The sequence below is a fragment of the Halichoeres trimaculatus genome, unplaced genomic scaffold, assembly GCF_033239565.1.
Source record: "Halichoeres trimaculatus isolate MK-OKI-2021-1 unplaced genomic scaffold, fHalTri1.1 fHalTri1_scaffold_24, whole genome shotgun sequence".
In the NCBI taxonomy this organism is placed as follows: Eukaryota; Metazoa; Chordata; class Actinopteri; order Labriformes; family Labridae; genus Halichoeres; species Halichoeres trimaculatus.
In genome coordinates this window covers 9151382-9166851 of record NW_027437202.1, presented here as the reverse complement: position 1 = coordinate 9166851, position 15470 = coordinate 9151382, and the positions used below count along the sequence as shown (strand labels likewise).

General features: G+C 49.2%; 1 protein-coding gene across 3 annotated transcripts; it reads left to right on the top strand.

Moving 5' to 3' along the window:
* The first annotated feature begins 35 nt into the window (after positions 1 to 35).
* On the top strand, positions 36 to 14436 carry LOC141785859 (NGFI-A-binding protein 1-like). 3 transcript variants are annotated; one of them, XM_074664447.1, is made up of 11 exons: positions 36 to 311; positions 1704 to 1781; positions 3880 to 3937; positions 7400 to 7490; positions 9605 to 10407; positions 10494 to 10627; positions 10716 to 10767; positions 10854 to 10973; positions 11511 to 11682; positions 12426 to 12581; positions 12661 to 14436. In XM_074664447.1, the coding sequence occupies exons 5-11, from the start codon at positions 9607 to 9609 to the stop codon at positions 12735 to 12737; spliced, it is 1512 nt and encodes a 503-aa protein (XP_074520548.1). In that variant the 5' UTR covers positions 36 to 311; positions 1704 to 1781; positions 3880 to 3937; positions 7400 to 7490; positions 9605 to 9606; the 3' UTR covers positions 12738 to 14436. The 3 variants fall into 3 exon arrangements, 2 of the variants coding, with proteins under 2 accessions (XP_074520548.1, XP_074520547.1); XR_012597587.1 differs by lacking the exons at positions 36 to 311; positions 1704 to 1781; positions 3880 to 3937 and having other exon boundaries at positions 6903 to 7490; positions 12661 to 12971; positions 13316 to 14436; XM_074664446.1 differs by lacking the exons at positions 36 to 311; positions 1704 to 1781; positions 3880 to 3937 and having other exon boundaries at positions 6903 to 7490.
* The last annotated feature ends 1034 nt before the right edge of the window (positions 14437 to 15470 follow it).

Sequence of the window (15470 nt, the reverse complement as noted above, 5' to 3'; positions counted from 1 at the left end):
TATCATCAGGACGTTTTTGTTTCTGACTTTTCTTCTTCTTCTGTTTCTTTTCCAGGACAACAGGGAGACTCTGTGTCTCGGCTGGGATCAATCGCTCCATAGATGACGCCCACTCAGCCAGGCCTCTCTGTGGGCGGCCGGGAGCCCAGCAGCCCAGCGGCCGGCCCCGGTCCAGCCCCACCCCGGCTCAGGGCCTCCTCCAGCCCCCGCAGCCAGCAGGGCCCTGAACTCTACATGTGAAAGCTTTCAGCTGACGTCTCCAAGTCACACAGGAGGGGAGAAGACTTCCTGACCTCTGATTGGACGAGAGGGTGAGGATGTGACACGTGAAGTGCTAGGTTTAGATGCAGATGCAGAGATTCTGAGACGTGCACGCTGACTTTAATTCACTGAAGCATCTTTAGTGAAGAAGTAAACAAAGCTCTCAGGGCGCGGAGAATCATCTCATCATCTCATCAGACGCTGAAGGCCGTCTGATGAGATCAGCTCCAGCAGCTGATGCTCTTTTCGCTGAGCGTGTTTGTCGTCTGCAGGTTGCACCAGCATCACCTGCCTGCATCCTCTGCACATTTGCATTCATGCATCCACACCAGGCTGCAGAGCCGGAGCAGAGATCAGGTCATCGCTCACGGCGCTCAGGTACACCTACACCTGCTGGTGTGAGCAGGGAGTAGTTTGTCACTTCCTGGTTTGTTTAGTCGAGCAGACTCAGGATGAATGTGCTGCTCGTGTACAGTATCTGTGTCTGTGCTCATGTCACACACACAGATCCCTGACGCTCGCCGTGTGCTCGCCGTGCGCTCGCCGTGCGCTGTGATTAAAGCGATGCTGGTAGTGATGTGCTGCAGGGACGTGGGCAGGCCGATGTGGGTACTTGTGCGTGAGGAGCCCTAAGTTGCAGAGGTTTTTTTTCTAATTGAGTCAGGGACTTATGCTGGCAAAGGTAGGCGTGTGAGTGGGGGGGAGACTAATCCCAAGCTGCTGTTGTTTTTCGTGCCTGCTGGCTCCAGATCAAAAACTTAACAGCAATAATCATGCAGAATGTGTGGCTTCACTTCAAAGCTTGCCTCAACTTTGCTCACACCCTGAGCTCGCATTGTTTCATCATGTTTCTTCCAGCCTGCGTCTCCTCTCTGCGGGGTTTTTTCCCCTGATGCTGCTCGTCTCCTGTCGCTCTGACGGGGCTGAAGGCCATCTGATAGGCAGTTGTGACCTTTGTGAAACAGCCCAAATTTAAAGCACTTAGCAGATTAATCACACCCTCGCGTCAGCTCAGAGCTGTGCGTCGTTGAAGGCCGTCGGTTTCTCTCTGACTGCAGCGTGTGGTCGTGGTGGGGGAGTGTCAGCCTCCGCCTGCAGATAGCAGACATGTCAGACGTCAGCAGCACTCTCAGTGTGAGGAGGCCGTGGGCGGCGAGGGTCGCTGAGGCCCATACGTGGCCAAAACGGGCAAATCCCCTTCGCGTCAGCCCACGGCCTGTCAGCGGGGACGAGCAGGGCTTCACACTCATCTTTAAAGGTGCAGCACATCGAACGAGCAGGAAAACCTGCGCCCTCTTCATCTGAGGAAGGAAGGAAACCGTCTTTAACCCTCTCTGAGTTCATCACGTTATCATCCAAGTTAAAACTCCATCATTAAATCAGTCATAAAAGAGGCACAGCTGCTGTTTGACATTTCCTTTGAACTGTTTTACTCTTCACAGATCTCAGGCCACCTCAGAGGATGAGTCAACACCAGGAGTCCAACGCCCGGCGCCGCCGTTAGCATGTTTCACCAAACTGTGAGTGTGAAAGGTCGGCTTTCGAATTCATCAACATGAAGGGTTTAATTATTGGATTTAGAAACTGTAGCATCACAATGTGTCTGTGTGAAGAAGAGAGAGGAATCATGGGAGTTGTAGTTCTAAGAGATTTGTGTCCACTCCACATCCTTTGAGGTTTGAAAAGCGTCTGATTAATCAAAATAATTCAAGGATCTTTAAACTACGCGACCTGAAATCTTCCTCTGGGAACGTGCCTCCATCTCCTGGACCTGACACCCTCCCAGACTGTATCTGTGGATTTGGACTTAAGTGGTAGTAGAGGAGTGTGAAGGCAGCAGATTTCCACGCTGGCACATTCGCAGGCAGCCGGGCCCCTATAGCAGCTTCTGCAGTAAAGTTTCACACACATAAACACACTGCAGGAACACTGCAGTCTCTATCTGTATGTCACATAACCTCCGCCTACGCTCACTACGCCCACACACATCCTTGCCCAAAACGCCCACACCAGTGTAATCTGTGTGCAAAGACACACACACACACATCGCCCCTATACACACTCCTCGCCCACGCAGCTACACACGTGTTCAGTCAGACATAAGCCGCTCATACCATCCCACACTTTCTCAACAGACACAAAGTAAGACTCTGCTAACCAGGGAGGCTGTGCAAACACACCGGCTCCAGCCTCACACACACACACACACACACACAGATTCACACAAGCTGTGGCCTCATACGGCTCCATGAAACAAAATGTGCTTTAATAGAAAGAAAACCTGCTCGGCTGCTTCCACTCCTCTCCGGACAGATTTTTTAGATTTCACAACATTTTTTCCTCCCTCATCCACGCCCGTCTCAAACGCGTCTGCCACCCAAAAACGGCATCACAGCGCCGGGTGGAGACGACAATAGGAGGCACCAAACTGCTTTTTTTCTCATCATCTCCAGCTGCTGCTTTTGGGCATCGCAGTCATCCTGTAACCCATATTCCCTCCAAATGAAAAGGGACACTCCATGACAAGCACTACCACCGCCTGGAGACTGAATCATGCCGCTCTGTTGTTCCTCCTCCTGCCTTTCTTTCTTTTTTTTTTTTTTTTTTCCTCTCCCTGCAAAAGAGGAACTTGGATGAAAAGAGCTGCTTTTTTAGAGCGCAAAGTGTTGAGGATGTGGGTTGGTGGGAAGGGGAGGGAGGGAGGAGACGAGGGGAGGGAGAAGGGGAGCAGAGCAGCGTGGGCGTTCTGACAGGGCGAGGGGCTGACAGGCCCAGGCGTGGGCGTGTCATTGAAATGTGTTTCTACTCCGGGGGGGAAGAAGAAGAAGAAGAAGTTGCAGGGAAAAGAAAAGGAGAAGAAGAAGAAAAAGAGAGAAATTAAACGAACAGGCGTCTCCTGAAAAGTGAAATACGAAGCGGCTCCTTGCCAAATGAGATACATCCTCTGTTTGGAGGGTTTGACGGGGAGGGGAGGACACACACACACAAAAAATAAAAAGTGACGCCTACTCCTCGCCGCTGATTGACAGGTCGACATGAAAGCAGATTGCTGCTGTCGTGTGAAAACCTTGTAACTCTTGCTCTTGGCGGTTTTTAATATTTTTAGGACTGGGATGAAGGATGAGGAGGGGGTGGTGGTGTTTGGGGGGAAGAAAACTGATCAGAAGACGACAAAACTCAAACTGGAGGGAGACGTGTGAGTGTGTTCATGAATTAAACAGAGAGCTGACGTCTGACACAAAGTTGTGCATGAGAAAAAAACAGATGAGTTTAAATTCATGCTGATGCTGCTGGTCAGGAAATCAGGAGACGTTTGTCCTCAGATGTAAATAAAGTGCAGAAAAAACTGAGTGAGCTCGAAAAGCCGAGCTGTGGAGTAAGATTTTCTAAACTGGGGAACTGGGACTTGTGGGAACAGGCAGCCTGGGTGTCGACCTACCTCTCCGTGTGGGTGGACATCCTATTTCCTGCCGGCGCTCTCACTTTAATTTGTTCTAGTTAGATACTGTGTGTTTGTGACTGTGTGTGTGTGTGTGTGTGTGTGTGTGGAGGGTGGATGTGGGTGAGGATGAAGGTCAGAGATACTGAACTGATTTTCCTTCTTCTCTGTGTTTTCAGAGAATCTGATTCGATCCCCGTCTGCTCACAGGCTGATCCATGGGAGCGCTATAAGAAGGTCATATCTGCATAACACACTCACACACACTCACACACTCACACACACACAGCAGCCAGACATGGATTTAGAGGCTGAAGGTGGGCGGTTAGGAATCCTACCTGCCTACCTGCTCCATGTGTGCGTTTGGAAAACACATCATTATGATTTGCATAAAAGTTGAGTCTCTGCGAGGCTGAATTTTCAGTCAGATAAGGTTCGAAACTTCACTCTCTTCATTTATTAACATCTAATTTAAAGTGGTTTACTGTTTTTCCCATGCTAAGCTAACGCTAACTTTGTCCCGTGCAGAAATAACAGCTTTAATCCACCTGTTTTGCATAAAATGGTGTAATATCCCTTTAACGAAGCTAACTTTAGCAGCTTTTAGCGCTAGCTTCTAATCCAGAATAATCTGTAGTTTGACTTTGATGTTTGTTTTTGTCTCCTTCTGAAATTAATTAGAGGATCTGAAAAAAGCTGTCCCACCCATCCACCCCCTCTCACACACACACACACACACACACACACACACACACACACACACACACACATCCTCTGCAAACACTGGTTTTTCTCTTTCTCTGGGCTTTTGAAGACAAACTGAGCCGCACGCAGCGCCGAGTGTGAATTCGTACCTCTTGTGTCTGCGCTTGCTGTGATCGGGGTGTGATGGTGCGGGAGGCTGCGGGGCGGGTGGAGGCTGCGGGGCGGGTGGGGAGGATTGACAGAAGTCTTTCTGGTTCAGTCCCTGGGGAGTCAAAGTGGCGGCGTCTGGCCTAATTCCCTAAAATAGCTCATTGATGGGGAATCAGACGAGGGAGGGAAGCGATCGTGGAGATTTGATGCGACAGTTCAGCTCTGACTCCACGGCGAGGACAGCGCCCCCTCTGGTTCCTGAGCTGTGTTTGTGACCTCTGACCTTTTGAAACCCGTGCTCACCCCGCCCCCTAAAGTTCCTGAACTTTAGGAAAGTACTGCCAGTCAGAAACAGCCGTGACACACAGCGTTAGAGAGTTCCCGCTGCAGACGTGGCGTGTAGGAAGCCATTTGCCTGCTTGGTCACATGACCTCTGGTTTTTAGACGCTAAAATCTGAATCCAGGATTTGCATACAGACCTGTTCCTCTGACGTGTGTGTGTGAGTGTGTGTTTGTGGTCGTATTACATGATGGCCTCTTTGTCAAAGATCCTCTCTGTGATGATGTGATGTGCTGCTCGGACCATCTCTGAAGCACCAAACACAAACATTTTTAAAGTCAGAAGGAGAAAAAAAAAAAGATTAAAACCTGAGTTTGACTTTTTTTTTCTCACAGTTTGACCTTAAATTAAGATTTGAGAAAGAAAGTGTAGTTTATATCCTTTGTAAAATATTTAAAATAAAATAAAATCTGTCGCCTGTCGAGGAAAGAAAAGAGGAACAAGAGCATTAAGAGAAAGTTAGAGGAGTTAAAAGAACAAAGTTTGTCTTTCAGAAAAAGTCAAAGTCACCCATGAATTAATTTACTCCCAACTCTCTGAGCTGCAGATGTGAAAATGTCTGAATCTGCAGGGACAGATGAAACCTGCTCATGCTGCGTGTTTCAAAAGATAAAAAAACATTTAAACTATTAAAAACACAGAGCTTCACCTGGCTCCATCAGGTGTAACATGCTCATATCTTTCTGATTAAACGCGCTCTGAGGATTATCTCCAACTCCTCTCCAGAGGGACAAAGCCTGCTTCCTGCTGCAGACTCCACAAAGGAGGATTTTCCTCTGAGGAAAGCAGGAATGTGCGTTTTTCACCTGCTCACAGATTAACTCCGCTGCCTCAGGGTTGCTCTGATAATATTTACAGTTCACATCAAATAATGAAATAAGCTGCGCCGTAATAATCGAGTTTGGAACATGAAGTGCGCAAACTGCTGTGTCTCTGTGTCTCTGTGGGTGTTGAACCTGCCTGTGTTTGGTATTCCGTGCAGAAAGCCTCCCACGCCCCGTGTGTCCGCCCACGCGCGGATTTGCGTCACGCAGGGAGCAGCGTGGGCGAGAGAGAGAGAGGAGAGGAGAGAGAGAGAGTCTGTGGCAACCGCGCGGAATATCCCACTTTATTCTGCCCGCGTCAAGCTGCCGGAGTGAGCATGCGCAGGGACAGGAAGTTCTACAAAATAAAAGCACGGAGGCGACACAGTCTGATTAACCACAGTCAAAACAAATTTATAAAATCTTTGCATCATGAAAAATGAAGATTGAGCTAAACTGTTTAATCCCACTGGATATAACAGAGGCTGCTGTATTTTAAAGATTGATTTGTTTTATTTCTGGAACAAAGCTATTATTATTTAAAAAAAAATAAAGAATATGACAAAGATAAAACTGTAAAAGTGCAGTGAAATAAAATAATAAGTATAAAAAATAAAAAAATTGAATATAATTGTAAAATGAATTTAAATAAATAAATAAAAAAGTAAATATTGATTATAAGAAACAATAAATACTGTAAATAGTGCTTGATATGTAATATTGAATAGTTATAATATTAGTAAAAGAAAAAAAATAACTTGGGAATAAAATATTAATTACAAAAAATTCAATATTAAAGATTGATATGTAATATAGAAAAATAAATAAATAATAATTTGGCAATAAAATAATAATTGACAAAACAGTTATAAAAAAATAAAACAAAAGATATTACAGAAACTGAATATTAAAAAATAATTTAATAATGATAATAATAATAATAATAATTTACAATAATCAGAATAATTTGCCAAAAAAAATATGATCACCAATGATTGATTCATCTGTTTTTACTTTAGACACCAGAATAACAATTGATAAAAAGTGTTATTTTATATTGTGGCTTTATTATATTTTTGTATATATTTTTATTTTGTCAAAGACAACAAAGGAAATAATCTAAAAGTACCAGAATTTGACAAAGTTAAATCTCTTATTAGCACTTTAATTAATTAAGAGCTTGTATTTATTCAAAAGTCTTAGAACATGACTCTTGTTTTTTTGTTTACAAAAGGAAATTGTTACATTTAAAGCATTCTCTCCTTCGTGCTTTTATTTTGTTAAGCTAACCGGAAGTGCGCCTCTATGAGCGTGCTCGCACTTTGCAGCCTGAGAAACAGTGCAGGGGAGTGGAGAGACGCTGCGCGAGGACTCTCTTACACTCACACACACTCACACACACGCACTCACTCACACACACTTATAGACGCGCACACACACACTCGGAGGAGAAGACGCACGAAGGTCAGATTCTGCGCTTTTTTCTTCTCAACGGCTGAAGAAAGAAAAGTTTCCAGAAAGAGAGGAAGAGGAGCGGAGTGTGGCTCGGTGTGAGCACGCAGAGACGCTCTTTGGGCTCTTGGGTTTTTTGTTTTGGAGATCATTCTTCAGTTTCTGCTCCTGGTTCTTGATTTTTACATTTTTACGCACGTTTTACGCACCTCGCGGGAATCCCGTCTCCTTTCTGTGTGTGCACGCAGCGTCCCCCGGGCTTTGTGTTGATCAGGAAGGAGACTGAACAAGGAGACAATCTGGACCAGGGCGGACCAAAGGGGGCCAAAAACTCACCAGGTAGGCGCAATTCATCAGATATGGAGTTAATCCTGCAGGTTACCTGCAGCAGCTGCTGCTCTGATCCGGAGCTCACCTCTCATTCTGCAGAGAGGGGAAGCCGGTCGCTGCATGAAACCAACAAATGTGCACCAGAAATACGTTAAAGGGAGTTTATTGTGCAGAATCTTAGACTGTAAAGGAAGAAATCCAGGTTTGGAGCAGCTCTGAGGAGCATTAATTACAGAATAATGAAGCGCTGAGTGACCTGAGAGGTGACATCTGCCCACAGTCAGACTCTGACATTATTTCAGGAGTTTCGTTAAATTTTTTACTTTAATTATTTTAATTTATCATTCAGGAAATTAAAAAATATATATGTGGTCTTTGTTCTTAATCTGAGACACACACACACTCTCACACACTCATGAACACATTGTTCCAGAGTCATTCACATGATTTCAACATCAGATTATTATTTTCCTCCTGATTCAGCCTCAACTCAGAGTCCTCCTCACTTATCAGAGAGGCTTGGTCCGCTCGCTGACACTTCACCTGGAAAACTACACATCTGCATCCTGCGTCTGAGTGTGTGTGTGTGTGTGTCATAAGTGTTAGTGTGTGTGTGAGTGAGCCATTGTGCCGGCGCACGCCTCGCTTCTCCAGGTGAAAAGGCGAACTCGCTAAACTCGCTTTTGTGAAGCAGGACTTCAATTAGAGCCTGCCATTCACAGACGCCAGTCACACACACACACATGAGCACACACACACACACACTTGTCTGCTGTGATAAAGTGGAGTAAGATGGCAGGCTGTGGATATCAGAGTGTGAGTGCAGCCGGCTGCTGAACTCACAATGAGCGTTGTTGGAGAATCCAGCGTCTGTTTTTAGAAACAGATTATTTCACCTTCAGACGCCCTGAGTCCTCACACAGATTTATTTTTTTTTTACACGTTTTTATCTTTTTGGTCTGAGGAGCTGCAGCTGAAACAAAAGTTTTCAACAAGTCAACAAAGACGAGAAGTTTGAGAGTCTGAGAGTTTTATTTTTCAAGAAGAATCTGAGAAATTCTGCATGTGGTTTGTTTATCAGAGGTGTAGTAAAGGTGTAGTATGTGAGTTTAGACGTGATTGAGCGTCACGTGCGTCCCTCCTCCGTCACCTGCAGACGGAGACTGAAGCTCCCAAAGTGTAAACAAACACCTGAAATCAGATCGACCTGATCAGCGACATCAAACCTCCACATGTGTAACTTCAGACGTCTCCCTCTGAGCGTGTGTCCACCCTGACGTGTTTCTACGTGTGCTGTTGCTGCCCTCTGATTGGTTACTTTGTAGGTCAGTGAACAAGCAGCTGGAGCAGCGATAGTCGTCGTAGTATTTGTGGTTTTTATCTGAATTAAGCTCGCCGCTCTCTGTCCCCGTTTGTCGCTCCTCGCCGCTGGCTCAGGCTGAGTCCAGGCCTGCCTGCTCGCTGCGCTCAGCCGCTCAGGGCCTATTCTGGGCGAGGCGAGCCCACCACCTACACATCCTGCAGGGGTGGAGAGAGGCATGTGGTCCTCCCAGCAACCCGGGCCTGCTGACTGCCACTCCTCTGTGAGCCGGGCCTCCGCAGGGCCTCACATGCACAGAGGAAGAGCTGAAACAAGCCTCTCTTCTCTCAGACCGCCACTCAGCTCTCCGTCAACTTAAAGGTGGAAAGTGACACTTTCTTGGCTCCTGGCGAGCGTCTCGGCTCTTTGAGCGCTGAGATTAGAGGCAGAGTGAATGACGGAGAAAAGCTGATGTGACATCCAGAGGAGGTTTATTCACTCGTGGATCTGCTCTGAAGCAGCCTCGTGTTTCTGTTTCTCTACTCGCTGCGTTCTTTGTCTGAGGCTGGATCCCACACTCCCTCACACACCTGAAGCCCTGCAGATTACCGAGCAGGTGCGAGCCCACCTGAAGCTTTCAGGCTAAAAGCGTCAGAGGAAACGTGCAGCAGGCGCCAGCCTCGCCTCCCGCCTGCTGCAGCCTGATAACCTGCAGCCTGCAGCAGATGTAGGTCAGGTGTGTTTGTAAAGGTGACTCTGCTGCAGAATGGAGTCAGTATTTTTACCCCGTGAATAAAGCCGCTCTGCTCTGCTCCTCCCTCAGGTATGGCGGCGGTGTTGCCGAGGACCCTGGGTGAGCTGCAGCTCTACAGGATCCTGCAGCGGGCCAACCTCCTCTACTACTACGAGGCCTTCATCCAGCAGGGCGGCGACGACGTGCAGCAGCTCTGCGAGGCCGGCGAGGAGGAGTTCCTGGAGATCATGGCGCTGGTCGGCATGGCCAGCAAGCCGCTGCACGTCCGCCGCCTGCAGAAGGCGCTGCGCGACTGGGTCACCAACCCCGCCATCTTCAACCAGCCGCTCACCTCGCTGCCCGTCTGCAGCATCCCCGTCTACAAGCTCCCAGAGGGCTCGCCAACGCTGCTCAGCGGGCAGGACCGAGCCAACACCGCCAGCGTCAAGATGCCCAAAGCTGTGGCCGCCGCCTGCTCCGACCCGGGGAAGCTGGACGTGGCGAGGGACAAAGTGTCGGCCGGGTCGCCGCTGCAGGGCAGCAGCGAGACTCGCTTCTGGTCAGGCCACAGCAACGACAGCGAGCACAGCCTGTCGCCGTCAGACCTCGGCTCGCCATCGTCACCCAGAGACGCGTTAGAAGCTCTGGACGCCGCCGCCGTCCAGTCCGTCCTGGAGTGCGTGGACCGGATGGCGCCTGGTCTGGCTAAGACGGACCTGTCGGAGGTCAAAGAGCAGCTGAAGAACAACAAGAAGCTGGCGAAGATGATCGGACACATCTTTGAAATGAGCGACGACGACCCGCGCAGGGAGGAGGAGATCCGCAAATACAGCGCCATCTACGGGCGCTTCGACTCCAAGAGGAGGGACGGGAAACATCTGACGCTGCACGAGGTGAGAGGTGACCCCCACACACACTCAGACCAGTAAAACCAGTACAGGCTCCTCTCAGGGTCCTGACTTCAACCTTCTCTTTGCAGCTGACGGTGAACGAGGCGGCGGCGCAGCTCTGCATGAGGGACATGGCGCTGCTCACACGCCGAGACGAGCTGTTCGGATTGGCTCGCCAGATTTCCAGAGAGGTCACCTACAAATACACGTACCGCACCAGCAAGTAAGAGCCGCACGCTCCCTGAAGCCTTACGTTCAGGGTCAAAGCTGGCTGCGAGGGCGCTCTGACCTTTTCTGATCTTTGTCCTCAGGTCTCGCTGCGGCGACCGAGACGAGCCGTCGCCCAAGAGGATCAAAACGGAGGTGAGTTCAGGAAACTCTTCTTCTTCTGCTGTTTCCTCCTTCAGCGTCTCTCAGTTTGTGAAGCTGACTGTCTGCGCCTCCTGCAGGAGAACTTCTTCGACATCCAGGAGGCGCTGCAGGCCATCCACATGAGGCAGGAGATGCTGAGGGAGCAGCTGGCCTGCGCCAAGTCCAAAGGGGAGGAGACCGTGGGGAGGAACCTGCAGGTGAGCACCTGGTTTGCTCTGCTCCAATCACAGCTCAGGATGAGTGTTTCCTGTAACACACGCGCTGAGACGCAGGATCCAGTTTGATCCCAGTTATGGTCTTTATTGGTTTCCCGTGATGCTGCAGCTTGTTCCTCATTAGAGCCGAGTGTGGGCGGAGAGCGCCGTGATCACTCATTACCCAGGAACATGTGTGTGTGTGTGTGTGTGTGCCCGCTGCAGACACACTTGTCATCCTGATGTGATTTCTCTGAATCTCATTCAGCAGAAGAAGAGATTTCATGGCTGCTTTCACACCTCAGGGCCTCTGAACGCCGCTTCTCTCAGACGTTTGACGCCGTGACGCCGCGGAGCTCATCCTGTAATAATCTGAGCCGACAGTGACGCGCGGACTGACAATAAACAGAGATCAACAACGTTTTTATTTAGTCTCAGGAACGTGAGGCGGCAGCTGTCAGGGCGGCGTCCTCTGAGCGTCCTCGGCGGCGTCCATGTGATGAAGTTTGTTAAAGTTGAAACTCTCTGTTTGCTCTCCAGATGCAGCTGGAGCGCCTCCTGGCCCGTCAGATGGAGATCCTGCAGGACGCCGCCGTCCAGGAGCGGCTCCAGGCGCTGGATTGGAGGATTCCTCCGGCCGCCTTGAAGTACCTGAACGACGCCCAGAACACCAACGGCACGGCGGCCGCCGACGCCAGCAGAGACAGCCAAGGTGAGCGCTGTCAGTTTGTGACGACGTTGAATAAAACCTGATTCTGCGGCGAGCAGAGAAGCATCATTATTCAGGATCTTTCTTCTCCTCGGGGCCTCATCTCATTTTCATCCCTTTCCTCACTCACCCACTCCGACAGCTCATTATATCTCTGTTCCCACAAATCCCACAATGCACCTGTAATTATCACGCCCACGCCTGTTTACCTCCAGCCAGTCGCCTGGAGGGGGGCGTCTCTTTCTCTCTGCCTGTCTCTCTGTCCTCCCCCACGCCTTCTCCGTTTCCTTCCTCTTTCTGTTTGTCCTTTCTTTCCTCCTCTCTCCGTCCTCTGAGCGTCCTGACTCCTTCTGATCACACTTTACGCTCCTCTCTGCTCCTCTCTGCTCCTCTCTGCTCCTCTCTGCTCCTCCATCCTCAGTCGAGCTGCTTCCTGTGAGGAGTAAACACATATTTAAATATCTGACGAAGATGAAACCGAAGCGTCTGAGGAGTTAAAGACTTCTCTGCTTTAACTCTGAGATGAATCAATCCAAACCTCGTTATCAAACTGAATCTGTCTCGTCCCTCTGAGGGAATAAAAGACAAACTCGAGGGATCAGACGCTCGGCTCTCTAACAGCGCCTGCGCTCCCTCGGGGGATGTGAGCGTGTTAAACAAAGCGTTGGAGCTCCATCAGGGCGGATGTTTGCTCTCATCCCTCCTCTTCCCCTCTCACTGAATCTGTCTCTGCGTCTCTCCTCCAGACGAGCGACCCATCAACCTGCGGGTCGTGAGCCAGAACATGCAGGAAGGCGACCTCCCGCTGGGGAAGCAGCTCGCCAACGAGCTGAAGCGCCATCACAACCACAACAACAACAACAACAACAACAACACAGACGAGAGCAAAACACCAGCAACAGGTGAGCGGCGGCGTCAGACGTTGAGCTGAAAACGTGTAAATCAAACGCCTCCTCTGACTCTGTTCCTCTCTGTGTGCAGAAAACGGGACGTCGCAGCGAGCGTCCAGCAACGCCGAGAAGAAGATCATCAAATCAGAGCCGGAGGACTCCACATAGTGCCTTCTGCCTCGCCTCACCTCATCCGACTCCCCCCTGACAGTATGCAGTTCTCCACCCACAGATACTAAGCAAGCACAGCCACAGTAGAGCCTTAACAACCAACGTTGCCTCATGAATAGCATTTATTTTTCTTTGTCTTTACGTTGAGAATCGTCTGTACGTGTCGGTGTACGAACTCTTGACCTCTGCTGGAGGTTTTTCTGTGGCTTCCTTTGGCAGCCGGGTTTTCAGGCTGTGACCGGGGCTGAGTCCTGACTCTGGCGTAGACTGCTCGTCCTCACTGTGGTGAAGTCTTTCAGATACTCCTGGGTGCTCTGGGGGGGCGGCCCCTCGCTGACTGATCGCCTGGTAAACGTTGAAGAGACTGTCAGACTTTGATGCACTTTAAAGATGGATCCTAAAGACTTTCATTAGTCCAGATCTTCACTCTCTAAACCGTGTTAATCTCCTCCTCATCCTCACCTCAGACAGACACACTCAGTGTCTGGGTCCAGATCTTAAACCTGGACTCGTCAGCGTCCGTCCGCTCTCCTGAGCCTCCGTCTGGAGTCAGCGTTGGCAGAGTTGGGACTCAGCCCCTGGTGTGAGTTCACTTTTTGTTCAGACGATAAAAAACGGAGCGGTGGGGTCCGCCCCCCTCCCTGGCTCCTGTCTCGTGTATATTTCTGAGAGGTAATCTAAAAAGAGGATGTATAGGAGCTGTTGTGGAGGAGCAGCAGGGGACCTCTGTCATTCGTCTTGGCAGGATGGCTGGGCTGGCATGCCGGAGGCCGAGCTAATTGCTTCATTTCACTTTGTAATTTAGCAAAACGCTGCTGTTGATGTGAAACCACGCATCTGCAGACGGGGAGTATTTCAGGAATAAAGCCTCTGGATCTGAAAGGAGCGATCCAGCAGCTCTGAGCAGACCCCACAGGTCGTAAATCCTCCAAATTTGTTTAACTGAAGACGGGATTAAATATTAAAGACTGCAGGCGTGTGGTTTGTCAGCAGCAGGAAGCTGAAGTCCTGTTCCTCGCTGGGTCTGTAAATATCCGTGATAACACATAGTGCTAGCCTAATCTCTCCACCAGGGTTTCCTCTGTCCGGTGTAACTTTGCTGTAGATTCTCAGTGTTTCTGTTCGTAGAGCAAAAAGAAAACGAAACTTCAGTGTGTGGTGTATAAAACATGCTTTACATGATGAGATGTTGATTAGCCTTAGCTGACAGTGTTTAACCTCCTGTGATGGCCATCAGTGCATATTTCAACACGTGTTTTTGCTGTTTAGAGGTAAATACATGATTAAGTGTTCAGTGTCTTTTTATGTGTAAATACGTCCGTTAAAGATGACGACGATGATGATGATGATGATGATAATAACCCTGCAGATAGTTTAGTCTCTCAGACCAATGCAATATTTATGTCAGTAATCTGTTAACTGTGGATCATCTCTGTTCTGTGCTCGGTCTCTGTTCGTCCGTCACACCTTCAGGAAGTGTTTCTGAGCGACTCAAACACGCCGCGAGCTGGCTTCAGTGTTAGCGGCTCTGTTAGCGTCACTGTTGATGTTTGGGAGGCTGTCTCACTGATCTGTTCTCCTCACTGTGTGTTGTAAAGTGATAGATTAGGCTTCACCTAGTTATGCACCTGTTTTTTAAACACTAATATATTTTATTTGTTATACAGCACATGAACATTAAACTTTATTTTTTGAACTCCATGGTGAGGTGTGTCTCTGTTCTGTGGGTTGTTGACGTCTCTGCAGGACTCTCAGAGTGAAAGGGGGCAGAGAGGTGACTGCTGGGCGCTGATAGCAGGTTGTAGTCCTGGTGACTCTGTAATACAGAGATAATCATGATTGGCTTAATTATACCTGACTTTTCCAGTGCAGGGAGGAGCTGCTGCTGGGTTAGCACCGGGAAGCCCGGGTTGTGTGTGCAGAGAGACGTCCAGCGTGCAGAGAGGAGAGGAGAAAGAAAGTGGAGCTTCCTTTAAAGGAGCGACTGTTTGTTTTCTTCTTACTCAGATGAATCCCTGCGCAGGACATTTGCATCAGCGTCACATCGACACGTTGTGAAACTGGCTGATGACTCACTCTGACGCAGGTCCTTTTCACATCCCTCCCATCATCCTCCCTCTTTCGCCCTCTTCTCTTTCTCACACACTCACACACACACACACAGATTTTCTCTGGAGGAAAGCTCAGCTCATGAACACCCATGCTGGATGCTTGCTCCCCTCCCCGTCCTCCTCCTCCTCCAGTGCAAGTCACTGATGATGATGTGTTGCTGTGGCAACGGCTGGAGGTGGGCGGCTCCACAGGCGGTGGGCGGAAGCCAGCCGCTAAGCAGCGTGGGAGGGATCTGCCGAGCGCACCCATCACCCTCATTTTGAAGGAGCAGGAAGCTGACTGCTTTTGAGAAGGTGTGGGTGTCAGTGAATTATCGCCTCTCCTCCCTGCAGCCTCGTTAGGGAGCGCCTTGTTTGTCTCCTTCCTTCCTTTGTTTTCTGCGTTCTGCTGCATGCAGCAGCTCCCAGCTTTTCTGCACTAAATTAAACTTTGAGAGCTGCTGGGGTGAGAAAAAAATGACAGTTTCTTATTTTAGATTCTGAGAGACTCTGCAGAGCGAGTTCAGGGACAAAAGCCCTGCAGCTGCACTTCCTTTAAAAAAATGATGCATTTAGGTGCACAGTAGATGAGTGCACAATGTGGATTCCTGTAAAATAACAGTTTGAAAATAAAGCAGGA

Coding starts and splice junctions, on each gene's coding strand:
- LOC141785859 (XM_074664447.1), top strand. CDS start 9,607: ATGGCGGCGGTGTTGCCGAGGACCCTGGGTGAGCTGCAGCTCTACAGG. Junction 10,408..10,493: donor AACATCTGACGCTGCACGAG/GTGAGAGGTGAC, acceptor TTCTCTTTGCAG/CTGACGGTGAACGAGGCGGC. Junction 11,683..12,425: donor CGCCAGCAGAGACAGCCAAG/GTGAGCGCTGTC, acceptor TCTCTCCTCCAG/ACGAGCGACCCATCAACCTG.